General features: G+C 50.1%; 1 protein-coding gene across 1 annotated transcript in view; it reads left to right on the top strand.

The window, feature by feature from the left end:
- Positions 1-16,086, top strand: part of MDGA2 (MAM domain containing glycosylphosphatidylinositol anchor 2) — a 407,262-nt gene that overhangs the window by 241,537 nt on the left and 149,639 nt on the right. The window contains exon 9 of the mRNA XM_015418765.1: positions 14,209-14,478. Within this exon, the coding sequence (XP_015274251.1) occupies positions 14,209-14,478 (270 nt within the window). The remainder of the gene's footprint in view (positions 1-14,208; positions 14,479-16,086) is intronic.

The raw sequence follows: 16,086 nt of genomic DNA, 5'->3' as shown, positions 1-16,086 counted from the left end.
CCGCGTGCGCGTCACCCGGAAGTGACGTCGCACGCTGGGGGCGGGGCCACGCCGTTTGAGGGGAAAACAAAGAGTTTTCCCCTCAAATGGAAGCCGTTTGAGGGGAAAACTCTTTGTTTTCCCCTCAAACGGCGTGGCCCCGCCCCCAGCGTGCGACGTCACTTCCGGGTGACGCGCACGCGGGGGTGGGGTTTCCCCCGGGCCCCGATTCCAGCGCGCCGGAAATCGGGGCTCCGAAGCGGGGGAATCCCCGCCCCCGGCTGCATTTGGCAGCCCTAATGAAGCCTGATGAGGAGAAAATGTAAATTTGCTTGGTGAGACGTTTCTAAAGAATTGTGCACAGAACTGGTAAATAACCCAATCCTTTTTCTTGCAAATATCCTACCCAAGACCAACCTGCGTGTGATGCTGGCATCACCGTTGCTTGCGGAGGAGCACCCGTGGAGGGTATTTTTTTTTTTTTAAGTACCCATAGGTACACTTTTATTATTTTTTCATATTATACACATACATACATACAACATATAAACAAACAACCACTTACATACATAAGACATACAAAGAGATCAGTATATTTTCTTATTACTCTATTACCATAATTACAAATTTTCTTAAATCACTTTCTATAAGATTGCTTAAGTTTCTGTATACTCTTATCTTTTTACCATAGTTTCTATCAAACTCAGAGATTAATAATACCAAAAACTTCATTACTTTAAACTATGCATTTATATTATACCAGTCATACAGTTTTTTCCACGTCTTTTGAAATGTTGGGCCTGTTGTCCCTCTCATCAACGATGACAGTTTGTCGTTTTCAGCCGTCTCCAACAGTTTATTCACATATTCTTGCTTCTTTGGTGCTTCCATTTGTTTCCAATATGTTGCATATCATATTCTTGCTGCCGTAGATAGCTGTACTATCAAATATCTTTCATTTTTATCAAACTCTTTTGGAAATATGTTCAGTAGTAGTATTTCCGGCAGAAATGGTATTTTCGTTCTCAATATCTCTTGCATCCTCTCGTGAGTCCATCTCCAGTATCTCTTCGTTACATCGCAAAGCCACCACATAGGATAAAATGTACCTATCTTATTTTTACATTTCCAACATTTTTCTGAACAATTTTCATTCTGCTTAGCAAGTTTGTCTGGTGTAATATACCATCTATAAAACATCTTATGCATATTTTCTTTATATGATACTGCCTTAGTCATTTTAATGTTTTTCGAACATATCTGGTCCCACTCTCTCCACATAATATTATGACTTACATTTTGGGCCCATAGAATCATATTTTGCTTAACTGTTTCATCTTACCAGCAGATTCTCTAACAAAATTTTATAGATTTTCTTTATCAGTTTATCATCCGAAAATACAAGATTTTTTTCTAATTCAGTTAGCTTATCATTAAAACCAGTCTTTTTATCTTTATTATAGATAGATTCTAATTGCGTTTTATTCCACCAAGACAGGTGATCTGGCAATTTCAAGCAATTTTCCTCATCCAAAATATCTTGATATCTAAATAGCTCTTCACCTGTAAAGACATTTGGCAAGGTAAATGCTTCCAATGGTACTATGAGTCTCGATTTTTTAATATAAAACCTTCTATAAATTGGGTCCCATACTTTTAATAAAGCCGCTCTTAGCCAGTGCTGCTTAAAATATTTCTGTGTTGTGGCTTTCTCATACCATAAAAATGTGTTCCATCCTAAAGCTAAGTCGTGGCCTTCGAGTTTCAGTAGCCTTCTGTCTTCCAAAGTAATCCATTCCTTTAGCCAGACTAATGCTGTGGCCTTATAATATAATAGCCAATCTGGGTCTCCAAATCCACCTTTCTCTTTAACTTCTTGCATAATTTTAAGTCTTACTCGTGCTCGCTTCCCTGTGGAGGGTATTTTTGATTGCAGCTCTAGCTGTCTCCTTGTCCCTAAGACTCAGCTGTGAGACGCCCATGGCTGGTTGGGGCTAAAGTGTCGGAGAAAGGGGAAGGTGAACTCTTTCTCCTTGTGCTGCTTTCCGATTGAAAATGCCCCCCTCCCTGACTGTTGCAGGCGCTCTGGATGAATGAAGAAAACAGGTACTCCAGTGTTCCCTCTAAGCTGAGTTAGTGTGAGCTAGCTCAGTTTTTTAGCCTCCAGCTCACACTTTGGCTGATTTCGCACTAGAGCTGCCTCACTGTTGCACCGCCATTTTCCCCAGTTCTATTGGTCAATTTCACACCCGAAGCTGTGCAGGTGATTTTGACCCGCGGCTTCGCCCGATTCCCTCCGCAGTTTCATGATCCTGTTTTTTGAGGATCAACGAAACAGCAGAGGAAAATCGGGCGAAGCCGCGGGTCAAAATCAGCCACGCAGCTTCGGGTGAAAAATTGACCAATAGAACCAGGGCAAACGGTGACGCAACAGCGAGGCAGCTCTAGTGCGAAATCAGCCTCTTTTTTTTTTTTGCCTTAGCTCAGGAAGGATGGCTCCAGAGCAAACTGATTTGTGCAGTCGCCAAATCGTTCGCTCACAACCAGTGTTCCCTCGAACCTGAGTTAGTGTGAGCTAGCTCACAGTTTTTTAGCCTCTGGCTCACACATTTTTGTCTTAGCTCAGGAAGGATGGCTACAGAGCAAACTAATTAATGCAGTAGCTAAATTGCTCGCTCACAATTTTAATGCCGGCAGCTCACAAAGTAGGATTTTTGCTCACAAGACTCCAAAACTTAGAGAGAACACTGCGTTGCAACTTTTTTTTTTTAATTTTCAAAAAAAATTAGCTTTCGAACTGCTAGGTTGGCAGGAGCTGGAACTAGAGACGGGAGCTCGCTCCGTCATGCGGCAGCTCGGTCTCGAACTGCTGAACTACCGACCTTCCACAGCCTGCAGTTCAGCGTCTTAACCACTTGAGCCACCGCAGCTCCTCCTCTGCAGGAACAGCCAACAAACAGGGGTGTAGAAGCCAAGGCCCTCCCCTGATATTGCCTTGTACCATGGCGTCTCAGAGGTTTGCTGCCTGTGACTATGGAGGCTCTCTTTAGTCAACATGACCCCCCCCCTTCACGAATCTGTCTAACCCCCCTTGAAATCCACCCATTCTAGTGTCCATCGCTGCATCCACCGGCAATTCAGTTGCTCATTGGGTAAAGAAGTCCTTCCTTCTGGTGGTCCTGAAGCTATCGCCCCTCCATTCGGCCTCCCCCCCCCCGAATTCTAGTCTAATGGGAGAAGGAGAAAACTGCTCAGTCTTCCTCCCCCCTCCCCAGCCCTGCCCCTCATCCAAACATCTCCCGAAAGTGGCTTCTTGGGCGCCCAAATGTATGGATTTAGCCAATGGCACATCTGGAGCTTCAGTCTTATTGTGGGTTCAAATCCTGGAGAGCCCCACAGCTTAGTGCCAGGCCCCATGGTGACCACTCTAGTTTAAGTCTTGGGCATCTCTGGTTCAGAAGCAGCCAGTCTGGGAAGAAGAGAACCTGCAGCATGCCCTGTTCCGTCTCCTGTGTGTTTCGATGCCCTTATTTGGTGTTTGGAAGCCACTGTGCATGCGTCCTCCATTCAAGTACTTGAAGGGCCCTCATCTAGACGAGGGTGAGGAGTTGTTTTCTGTTGCCCCAGAAAGTCGGACCAGAACCAATGGGTTGAAATTAAATCAGAAGAGTTTTCGGCAAAACATTTGGTGTAGTGGTTACTGGGAGAACCGGGTTTGATTCCCCACTCCTCCACTTGCACCTGGCTGGATGACCTTGGGCAAGCCATAGTTCTGACAAGAGCCCCACCCACCTCACAGGGTGTCTGTTGTGGGGAGGGGAAAGGAAAGGAGGTTGTAAGCCACTCTGAGGCACCTTTGGGTAGTGAAGGGCGGGGGACAAATCCAATCTCTTCTTCTTCCTCCTCCTCCTCCTTCTTCGTGGCCTTCCATTCAAGTACTAAGCAGGCCTGATCCTGGTGTCCTGGTTAATTGCGCAGACTCTAATCTGGGAGGATCAGGTCTGATTTCCCCACTCCTCCACTTGCACCTGGCTGGATGACCTTGGGCAAGCCATAATTCTGATAAAAGCTGTCCTTGAAAAAGAGCAGTTTCTGTCAAGAGCTCTCTCAGCCCCACCTACCTCCCAGGGTGTCTGTTGTGGGGAGGGGGAGGGGAAGGAGGTTGTAAACTGTTCTGAGACTCCTTTGGGTAGTGAAGGGTGGGGTATAAATCCAATCTTTTCTTCTTCTAATCTGGGAGAACCGGGTTTGATTCCCCACTCCTCCACCTGCAGCTGCTGGATGACTTTGGGCAAGCCGTAGTTCTGGCAAGAGTTGTTCTTGAAAAAGAGCAGTTTCTTTCAAGAGCTCTCTCAGCCCCGCCCACCTCAAAGGGTGTCTGTTGTGGGGAGGGGGAGGGGAAGGAGTTTGTAAGCCACTTTGAGACTCCAAGTGAAGGGCAGGGTATAAATCTAATCTCTTCTTTTTCTTCTTTATTTATTTATTTATTTTGATTTATATTTTGTATCCCGCCTTTCCAGCAGAAGCTGGCTCAAGGCGGCATACAACAAATTAAAATACAACAAAACACCAATGCATAGATGCAATACTATAAAATCACACGTAAACAAACAATTTCCATAAAGTGCAAGTAAGTGCAGATGGCGATCGCTTAAGATGGTCCAGTGTAGGAAGGTCATTATCCAAAGTTGTTCTTAATGCCAGTGGCGGCTCCTAATCGAAGGCCTGGTGGAAGAACTCCGTTTTACAGGCCCTTTGGAAGTGTAAGAGGTCCCGCAGGGCCCTGATGTCTTCCGGGAGCTCATTCCACCAGTGTGGAGCCACCACGGAGAAGGCCATGGCCCTGGTGGTGGCCAGTCTGGCGTCTTTTAGACCAGGGAGAGTCAGTGCTCTCTGGGGGACATAAGGGGAGTGAGTATTATGTGAGTATTATCAAAAAGGAAGACGTTTTAGAGTTATGTCCTTCTTCTCCTCTTCCTCCTCCTCCTCCTCTTCTTCTTCTCATCCCCACCTACCTCACAGGGTGTCTGTTGTGGGGAGGGGAAGGGAAAGGAGTTTGTAAGCCGCTCTGAGACTCCTTTGGGTAGTGAAGGGTGGGGGTATAAATCCAACTTCTTCTTCTTCTTCTTCTTCTTCTTCTTCTTCTTCTTCTTCTTCTTCTTCTTCTTCTTCTTCTTCTTCTTCTTCTTCTTCTTCCCTCAGTTCTTAGTTCTTGTGGCCCTTTTTTACACGCCCAGGGAAATACTGATAGCCACTTTGGGGTCAAGAAGCAATCCCGGTGGTTTTTTGTAATCTTCTGGGCGTGGAACAGCAGTCATTATGGGTGTGGAGGGGGGGTGGTATTTGTGAATTCCCTGCCTTGCCTGGGGGGTTGGACTAGATGACCCTGGAGTTCCATTCCAACTCTTTTCTTCTAGGATTCCTCTTCCTCGCCATTCTGTTTCGCTCCCCTCCCCTGTTCTCACCGCAGTGTGGAATCCCCCCCCCTGCAAAGGTTTTCCCTTCACTTGGCAGACAACGCAAAGGGAGGCGATTTCACCGGCCTTGAATGATGCATCGCTGCCTTTGCGCAGTACGTCTCGGCTATGCAAACCACCTCGTCCCAAATATGAAGGATGGAGCAATTATGCATAAAACATTGGCCCCGGAGTCGGGTATTTTGAAGAGCCATAAATTATGTAGGCTTCATGGAACTTTAAAGAAGTCTGTCACTCTGGCAAGCCGGGGCTCCCTTGAGAGCCTGGCCGGTAAGACCCCCCCCTCCCCCACCCCTTCCTGGTTTGATTTGTGACTATTTCAGCAAATAAAAGTTTCAGATTCACTCCAAGCAGGTTTGATATATCTTCCTCTTTGCAAATATTCTGGAGACTGACCGCTTAGTCTGTGGGGTGCGGAAGAGCCACAACGTGTGGGTAGGAGAGTTCCGGATCCACGGAAGGCTTTGGGGGGGATTTCTCAGTGCTGGCCCCCTGCCGCAGACCAGTTTATGGACTTCCTGTGACGCAGAGCATCACAAAGCGGTGTTCCTGCTGTCAGGTTCTTTCCTCCCCCCATGGTGCTGCTAGAACATGAGAGAAAAGCACATGAAACCACCAGAGAGCCAGTTTGGTGAAGTGCGTGAACCGGGTTGGTTCCCCCACTCCTCCATTTGCACCTGGCTGGATGACCTTGGGCAAGCCATAGCTCTGTCAGAGGTGTCCTTGAGAAAGAGCAGTTTCTGTCAGAGTTCTCTCAGCCCCGCCTACCTCACCGGGTGGCTGTTGTCTGGAGATGAGCTGTACACTTCATAAAGAAAGTCTTGTTTATTTTCAGAAAAGTCAACCCCCCCTCCCAATGTTACATACATATTTTCTTTACATACCGGCCTGTCATGGCTCAGGTGGGGTGACCTGACGCTGCCACCACTCTGGATTTAGGATCCCTTGAGAAGGCCCAGAGCACCCTCCCAAGACCTTCAGACCTCCCTTTTGGCCGAATAACAGGCGTGAGGACCAGGCAGAGTGAACAATGAAAAGAGTTTATTGTATAGGAGGTCAAACAAACAAGGTGCAGAATAATAACAGTAAGTGGGTGAAAATAAAAGAAATCAAATGCCCTAAATATACTGTCCCTAGCTCACTATCCCAAGTGGCACTAGACTACTCACCCTTCCCTCAGGATGAGGGTCTCTTCCCTGCAGCAGCCTTCCTTCTGGCTCTGCCCTCTGGGAAGAAGAACAGCTTTTCCTGCTGCTCCAGATCTTTTATTCCAAGCCCTCCTCTTTTCCTGTTGGTCAATTTTGGCTCCAAAACCTCCCAGGGGCTTCTGGGAGTTGTTGGCCCAGGCTCACCTACTGCTAGCCAGGCTCCCTGGGCCTAGTAGGCCTCTGGTGGCACAGCCCAGATCATGACAAGGCCTCTCCCAAAACAGGGGTTCCAGTTAAAGAACATAAGAGAAGCCAATGCTGGATCAGGCCAATGTCCCATCAAGAGGTCCAGCAGTGGGGCCAGGACACTAGAAGCCCTCCCACTGTTGACCCCCCCCCCAAGCCCCAGAGCCCCTATCTATACCTTGTGGCTAAGAGCCACTGATGGACCTCTGCTCCATATCTATATATCTAATAGCCAAGTTGCCCCCGGAGTGCGGATCGCTAAATCAGCGCTCCAGGGGCACTTGGGGGGGAGGGGGAGGTTTGTGCACACGTGGGCCAGTCCCCACGTGTGCACAAAAATGCTAAAAGTAGAAAAAAATTTCGGGGGGATGTTTAAATCCCCCCGAAAGTGCAAGAGCGTTCCATGCGCATGCACACGGAATGCTCTGTAGCTGACCTCGCCACCGCCTCCTCGGAGCCAGCCAGGCGGGGGGGAGACAGGCCTCGCCGCCGCCGAGCCCGGCAAAGGTGGGGGGAAAGGACCGGCCTCTCCGCCGCCGCCTCCGCCTCGGAGCCGGGCGGGTGGGGGGACGACCGGCCTCGCCGCCGCTGCCGCCACCGAACCCGGCAAAGGGGGGGGGAGGACCGGCCTCGCCACCGCCTCCTCGGGGAGATCAAGCAGGGGGGGATGGAGGAGACAGAGCTCTTCTCCCCCCCCACGAGTATCGCGGGTCCCCATCTTGTGCTTATCTAATTCCCTTTTGAAGCCGTCCACGCTTGTAGCCGCCACCACTTCCTGTGGCAGTGAATTCCATGTGTGAATCACTCTTTGGGTGAAGAAGGACTTCCTTTTATCCGTTCTAACCCGACCGCTCAGCAGTTTCATGGAGTGCCCACGAGTTCTTGTCTTCTGAGAAAGGGAGAAAAGCACCTCTTTCTCCACCTGCCCTATCCCATGCACAGTCTTATTAACCTCAATCATGTCACCCCTCAGCTGTCGTTCTGCAAGAGGGTGTGAAACCTCCATGTTCAGAGGCAGCATACCTCTGACCCCCAGTGGCTGCGAAGGACGGTTTCTTCCTGCCCTGGTTGTGAGCTTTCCAGAAACGTCTGGCAGGCCGCCATTTTGTGCAAGATGCTGTGCTAATGTAGCTTCTCCCTTCACCCAGCTAGCTTCTCAGGATGATCAGAAGGTACTGATTTTACCCAGTGGGGACGCATCATAAAGGGCCTTTTGAAAGTGTCGGTGGAGCCGGTAGGGGCTTAAATGGTTGCTGTTAGCAGTGCCTGGCGTAAGCTGGTTGCAAGTGGCGTTGCTCAGGGGTCATTCCTGCGGGAGCGCACAGGAGTGGAGTACCGGCAGTAAAGAGCGCAGGGGGCGGGCACATGCAACAAGCCCCACCCCCTGCTCCCAGCAGCCCTCAGTCAGAGCAAGAAGCAGCCAGGTAAGCTGCAGAGCCTCCCCGGTCCAAAACCGTCCAGTGGCACCTTTAAGACCAAGTTTTATTCAGGTACAAGCTCTCCCTCCTCTGCGAGGACAGATCTGCACATCCCCCCCCCCCCAATAGGTAGCAATCCAAAACAGTCCAGTGGAGCCTGCCTGAGCGGTGGGTGTTGCCTTCTGACACACTTCCGGTGATGTCAGTAGGGTGTGGCACATGCAAATCAGCTATGCTAATTTGCAAAACACCCCCGTGGGAGCTGCATATTGTTAGTGAGCAGCCGTTTCCCTTTGCGGTTCTTCCAAGTCCCGATTCTTCCTCTTTGACGGGGAACCTTGATGTTCGGTAGCGTCATGCTGCAAGGCGAGGAGGTGGGGTCTTCAGGATTTTTTAAAAAATCCCTATTAATATCGGCCATTTAGTCATTTTGGGTGGCTCATCTATTCCTTCTGTGAGCTTTGGTTTGGAGGCAGTGAACGAAAACTGACATCTGGGACTTGGACGGTGTCACGCAGATGTTGCGTGCGCCGCATAGAGAGCCAGCGTGGTGTCGTGGTTAAAGTGTCACACTAGGATCTGGGCAATCCAGGTCTGAATCCGCACTCGTGCCGTGGAAGCTGGCCGTGAGACCTTGGGCCAGCCGCACCTTCTCAGGCTGGCCTACCTCGCTGGGTTGTTGTGAGGATGAAACAGGAAAGGGAAATGACGTAAGCCATTTTGGATCCCTGTTTGGAGCTGCGGTGGCTCAAGTGGTTAAGACGCTGAACTGCAGGCTGTGGAAGGCCGGTAGTTCAGCAGTTCGAGACCCGAGTGTGCCGCATGACGGAGTGAGCGCCCGTCTCTAGTTCCAGCTCCTGCCAACCTAGCAGTTCGAAAGCAAGAAATTGCAAGTAGATCAATAGGTACCACTTCGGTGGGAAGGTAACAGCGTTCTGTGTGCCTTGGTGTTTAGTCATGCCGGCCACGTGACCACGGAAACATCTTCGGACAGCGCTGGCTCTTCGGCTTTGAAATGGAGATGACCACCGCAACCCTAGAGTCGGACTCGACTGGCTTTCGAGCAAGGGAAACCTTTACCTTACCTTGGGGTGAAAGGCGGGATATAAATTAAGTAAAGAAAAAGCAAATCCTTATTATAATCCCCACCATGCACAGCACCGGGATCCAGGGACTGGCAGTAAAGGAGGCTGGCTAAGGCCATGCAAAACTCCTTGGCTTGCAGACAGCCAGACCTCAAGCCCACCCCTCAATGCATTTCCAGGACTGCTCATGAGAGAATGGCTCTGAGAGAACTTGTGACTGACCCAAGGTCACCCAGCTGGCTGCATGTGGAGGAGTGGGGAAATCAAACCCGGTTCTCCCAGATTAGAGTCTGCCGCTCTTAACCGCTACGCCAGACTGGCTCTCAGATATGCGACGCTGCTGCAGCTGCGTGAGCACAGGGCAGAATCCATATTGTTCTTTAATTTTCCGTCGCTTGTTCAGCCTCGAGTTAGTTTGTAATAAGGAGAAATAAAAGGGTGCATTATGCTAATGTCCTTCTTCCAGCTCCAAGCTGTTTTCGATTGGTTAACGCGTACTTAAAGGAAAACGGTATGCAAATCGTAACAATTATGGGCACGGCAGAAAATATGCAAACACTGATTTGCTCATGGCCTATTTCACTGCCCTGAATTCCCCGTTTCTGCCTCTGCTTGACTGAGGATGGAAAAGGAAGTCCCAGGCGTGAGCCAAACTGGGCATTGTATTGATGAGAGATTCAGGTCTTGGTCTGAAGCCATAGAACAAAGTTTGAGTCCAGGGGCACTTTTAAGATCCACCAAGTTTAATTCTGGGTCTAAGTTTTCGTGTGCATGAATTATAAACTTCCTGAGCATTGTCTTGTCAGTGCTCAGTGCCTGGAAGGCAAGCCCACCTGAGCCAAAGGCGGCTCTCATCTTCTCTCTTCCCAAGAGAATAGGGTGCCATTCACACACACACACACACACACACACAATACCCTGGTTCACAATGTCAGCCTCCAAGGGAGGTCCCTAGTTAACTGGATATTAATGTATCTGAAGAAGTGTTGCGTGCACACGTAAGTTTATAGTAAAGGTCAAGGTTTCCCTTGCTCGAAAGCCAGTCGGATCCGACTCTAGGGGGCGGTGCTCATCTCCGTTTCCAAGCCGAAGAGCCAGCGCTGTCCGAATTCTCCATGGTTGTGTGGCCGGCATGACTAAACGCTGAGGCACACAGAAGGCTGTTCCCTTCCCACCGAAGCAGTACCTATTTATCTACTTGCAGTTTCTTGCTTTCGAACTGCTAGGTTGGCAGGAGCTGGAACCAGAGACGTGCACTCACTCCGTCACGCGGCACTCGGGTCTCGAACTGCCAAACTACAGACCTTCCGGTCTGCAGCTCAGCATCTTAAGCTCTGAGCCACCACAGCCCCTATGTAAGCTTATACTCAAAACTGAACTTTGGCCTCGGCCACGTGGGCAGGAAAATGCGGGGGGGGGGGAGGCGTGGCTGTTTGCCCCGTAGCAAACTAACACACGACTGCGCGATCAGGCGTCGGGTTGAGGTCCTGTCGAGCTCCCGTGATTAGGGGGGAGGTGCCGATCACACAACGCGGCAAAGAAGCGGAGCGGCGTGGCAAACGGGGTTGTGGGTTTTTAAAAAAAACACTGAAATGTGCCCATGCTCCCTTGGGTGCTTGTGCACATCCGTGGAGACTTGGGGGAAAAACACCTTTTTGCGAGGGGACATGGGCGGGCGCCGGAACTACCACCGGAAACGCAATCAGATGCCAGCCCTTGCCCGGCGGTTTCTGGAAACTAGTACTTCCGAGGTACTAGTTTTTTACCCCGCATCTTCGGCGGGAAGCCTCGGGTGCGCCACGGGAGCTCTACGCTTCCCAGATGTGGCGGTGATGTTGCGCCCAGAAAATCTGCCTATCTTCCGTCTCTCTAGCGTGTCTAATGCTCCGTGTGACCGGGGCCTTTGTTGGTCTTTAAAAAAAATAATTAAAGAATTAGCATATTCAGGAACATAACATAACCCATACAGTTTGCATCAGCACAAGCATAGGTTATCTACCAGCTTAACTTTAGTACAATGAAGGCTTCGAACTTAAGATATACTGCTATACCCCATGCAGGGAAGAGCTATACTGTTATTAGAACATTAACTAACAAAGCCATGTTTTATCCTTAACAAAAGAGGGGGCTACTTCCTTTTCTGAAAGAAACTGAATTCTCGGATGCCACGTAGAGTTTTTGTATTGTGAGAAAGGGAGAAAAGGACTTCTTTCTCGACCTGCTCTATCCCATGCATTATTTTGTAAACCTCGATCATGTCACCCCTCAGCCGTCGTTTCTCCAACCTAAAGAGCCCCAAGCGCTTTAACCTTTCGTCATAGGAAAAGTGTTCCAACCCTTTGATCATGCTAGTTGCCCTTTTCTGCACTTTCCCCAATGCTATAATATCCTTTTTGAGGTGTGGTGACCAGAACTGTACACAGGACTCCAAATGAGGTCGCACCATCGATTTACACAGGGGGATGATGATACTGGTGTCCGATTCCCCAAGCATTCGAAATAAATCCATGGTTGATGAACAAAGTAGAATTTATTATAAAGCGATGGTTAGATCAGGAACACAAGAATTGTTAGGAATAACTACAGACTCTGGAGTGTTACGTAATAAAGGAACTTGAACCAGATCAGGACCAATGGGTCCGATTCCCGCTGGCGGGAACGTAGATAAAACGGGCGCCCAATTTCTTGGGAACACAACGGTTCTACAGTATAAACACAGGTTCAGTTCTCAGGCAGCAAATACATAATAAGCAGAGCAACGCCATAACTTCATCCCACCTCCAGCTGGTCGACCTTGAGCAGTTCCGCAGGGTAGCAAGCAACAGAAAGTAAACACCTACACAGGAGGCTACAGGGGGGGATGAACAGAGTACATTGAAACATGCAGAATAAGACACCTCACTAAATGGCAGCTTGCTGACAACTGGCCGATGGGTTTTCAATCCCTTCCCTAATAATCCCCAGCATAGCATTGGCCTTTTTTTAATTGCAGTCGCACCCTGTCACTTGGATGGTCTGGATGGGAAACTACCCTTTCTGAGACAGGGGAGACATCAGTGTGGGGTGAAATCATCATCCTGTCAGAACCCACAGCCAACAACGCAGTACACACATTCAGGAACGGTTATACTTTTATTGCAGAACTATAGATGCAGTAACATAGGCACTGTTAAGAATGGCGGTGACCCCATGGGCATAATAGGATATAGGGTATTCGTATGCACCCCCACACACACACAGTACTGGCCAATTAGGCGGCCTCCCGCACGCAGGCTAAGGCTTAGAGACCGTTAGGTAGCTGAAGCTGTGAACGAACACTCTCCCGCGGCACCTAATGAAATCCCAGACACCACAACACCCTCCTGCACATCTGTATAGATAAGCATTTTGGCGCACAGCAGAGAAATCACAGAAAGGAATGCAATAGCAATTAACCTGAAAGGAAAGCAATAGCAATTAACCAGAAAGAGACCAACCTCCCCAACTTTCATGGCAGCATAGCTGACACATCTGAAGTTTCCCCCTCACTTCTCGTCCCTGCCGAGATATATATATAATAAAAAGAGAAAAAAAGGAAGAGAAAGGCAGCTTTCATCAGCTCCTTCCTGTGGCATCCAAAGGACCTGTGACTCTCAGGGCCGTGGAACCCTCCCCGTCTCCCGCCCGCCTTTCGGAGCGGATGTTTGGAACGCCGCCTGCCAAGGTCTCTGCTTCTCCACAGGCAGTGGGCTGGCATGGAAGTTCTGGCCCATTAGTAGTCCGAGTGCCGGGAGAGAAATGGCGGAGGAGGGCAGGTTCTCTGCGGGGGGCTTTCTCCGGCGACAGAGCCAGCCGCGTGAGATGGCTAATGGCTGTGCGCCCGAGGGGGGGGACGGACATTAGAAAGTTTTGCTGCTGTCAGAGTCATGCCGGGCATCTCAGTTTTTTGAACGGGCACCCTTCAGGCCTCCCTGTTGAAAGGCCAGAAAGGTGTCCCTCCCAGAGAAGAATCTGCCCTTCCTCCTTTGGGATCCAAAGCGGGAGGCGGGGATGAGGGTTGCCCCGTTTTGAGGCCAAGAGAACGGCCCTTCTAAGCTTCTCTTGCATTTTTAATGGGAATTTTATCATATATATTGGTTTGCTTTGGGGGTTTTCTTCCCTCTTTTTGGTCTGCCTCTCTTGCTCAGACTAGAAAATGTAAAATTCAGATCGAACAGCACACAGACATCCAGTGAACAATGGCAGGGCTCGGATTGCAGAACTGGAGACCAGGGCGACAAGAAAGGGCTGCCTGTAGCAGGGGTCCCCAACGTGGTGCCCGCCATGTTTCTTTAGAAAGCGGGCAGGGCTAGATGGGCTTAGGGTTGCCCTCCCCCCGATGCGGGCGGGGCTTACCCCCCATTTCGGAGGGGCCTGATCCGCCGCCTGCCACCTGTCCCCAAAGTGCCCCACCCCGCCCGACGTGTCCAACGCAATAATGTTATCGCACCAGGCACATCATGTGGGGGACGCTCTAGCATCTGGGCAAAAACTCTATGGTGACTAGTGTTCCCTCTAAGCTGAGTGAGTGTGAGCTAACCCACATTTTTTTTAGCCTCCGGCTCATACCTTTTTGCCTTCGCTCAGGAAGGATGGGGCTCCAGAGCAAACTAATTTATGCAGCAGCCAAATCGCTCGCTCACAACTTTAATGCCCTTAGCTCACAAGGTAGAACTTTTGCTCACAAGACTCCACAGCTTAGACAGAACATTGCTTGAGACCTCTTTCCATTCCTTGTTTCCAAGGATCTCAGAGGACAGACCGGTGGGTGTGTGGGAGAAGGCCTGCTTCCTGCACTGCATCTTCTTTGACTGCTGTTCTCTCCTGTGTCTTCCAGATCCACCCGCCGTCGAGCCAGCGTTCCTGGAGATCCGGCAGGGCCAAGGCCGGAGCGTTACCATGAGCTGCCGCGTGCTGAGGGCTTACCCGACACGGGTCTTGACTTTCGAGTGGCGGCTCGGCAACAAGTTGCTTCGGACGGGACAGTTTGACGCTCAGGACTCCACGGAGTACACCATCCGGAGCCTCTCGAGGGACAGTTACGGGGTTTACAACTGCAACGTCATCAACGAGGCCGGGGCCGGGAGGTGCAGTTTCCTTGTGACAGGTGGGCCTTCCTTTGAAATGCTGTGCCTTTGTATTTCCCCACTCTGTTCTGCGCGAACTGCCCATGGAATGGGGCACCCGTTGACAATGTGGTGGTGTGCTTGTGTGTCGGTGATGCTGCTCTTCTGTGCGCCAGGCAAAGTGTGGAGCACCCCCTTCAGCGCGGTGGGGGGAAAGGTCGCCAGACACCCAGTCCAGGCCTCTGATTTTTAGGGCTTCATCCCCACCCTTGAAGAAGCACGTCGCGTGTCGATGTCACACAAAAGGGATGTCATCACGCTGGCAACATTGTGTGGTGACGCTCTAGCGTGTTAGCCAAACTCTATGGTAATCATAGAGTTTCGGCCGAAATGCTAGAGCACCACCGCACGATGCCCCCGGTATGATGACGTCACTTCCATGTAACATCATCATGCCGGTGACGTCATGTACGGTGACGGTGCCCCGCCCCCCTCCACTCCCGGATGGCTTCCTCCCACACCCCACCAGCAGAACAATTGGGCCTGGCGATCCTAGTGGAGAAGGGGGTGGGAGTCCAGCTGGGTGGTGGAGGAATTAATTCACCTGCCAGTGAGAGAAAGGCACCGGGTACATGCGGAGAGCCCTCTGCTCTTTCGCCAGCGAACAAGACATCAATATGTTGGCGAAGGTTTTCATGGCTGGAGTTCATTAGCTGTTGCAGATTTTCCGAGTTGTCCGGCCGTGGTCTTGGCATTGTCGGACCTGACATTTTGCCAGCAGCTGTGACTGGCATCCTCAGAGGTATAACACAGAAAAATGTAGGACTCTCTGTGTCAAGGTGAGAAGAAAAAAGGTAGGCAGGTAATTTATATCTACTCAGGAAGGTGGGGTAGGGCTGAGTCATTCTCTTGTAGGAGTTCCCCAGGCTGCGAACATGCTAATGGAGGAGCTTTCCTGAGGAGGTTCTTTTGTATATGGATTGTTTCCTGAGGAGGTTCTTTTGCATATGGATTGGCTGTTGAAAGTGCTATTGTCAGATTTAGAGCCTTTTGTGTTTTTCAAGACATCCTTTGTTAAGATGGTCTCTGTGTTAAAGGGAGGGCTCGTATGTTGCGGGGCGCTGCTGTGTTGCACTCTGTGTTTTGCGTGTGAAGACGCCCGACTGTCTCAGGCAAGACTGCCATAGCCCTGAAGGTTAGATCCCCAAGCAAGCAGATAACGTCTCACTGTTAGGCCCTGTTAATTAGGGCCAAACAAAACGTGGCAGGCATTTCCCCGATAAGAGAGAAATGTGGGTTTGGAGACAGGAAGCAGTTCTGACGGACGAAGCATCCCCTCTTCCCTGGAGTTTTGTCTTTTGGGCTCTTGAACTTTTCTTGAATTTTCTCAAATCCTTGGTGTGCTGTTAAAGCTGTCAGTCAATCATTTGCCTTATTTGTATCCAAGTTCTTTCTCCAATGAGATCCAAAGAGGCCCACATTGTTCTCTGCATTTTATTGTCACAACAGCCCTGCGCAGCGGGTCTGGCTTGGAGTAAGTAAGCTTTCTTGGGAGAGTGGGGATTTGAACCTAGAACCAGATCCTGATATAGTACTCTAACCACTGCACCACACTGGCTGTCTACACCCAAACGTCTTAACTTGGTGGA

This window comes from Gekko japonicus, unplaced genomic scaffold (genome assembly GCF_001447785.1).
Source record: "Gekko japonicus isolate JY-2015 unplaced genomic scaffold, Gekko_japonicus_V1.1 scaffold929, whole genome shotgun sequence".
In the NCBI taxonomy this organism is placed as follows: Eukaryota; Metazoa; Chordata; class Lepidosauria; order Squamata; family Gekkonidae; genus Gekko; species Gekko japonicus.
This window is presented reverse-complemented; position numbering and strand designations above follow the sequence as displayed.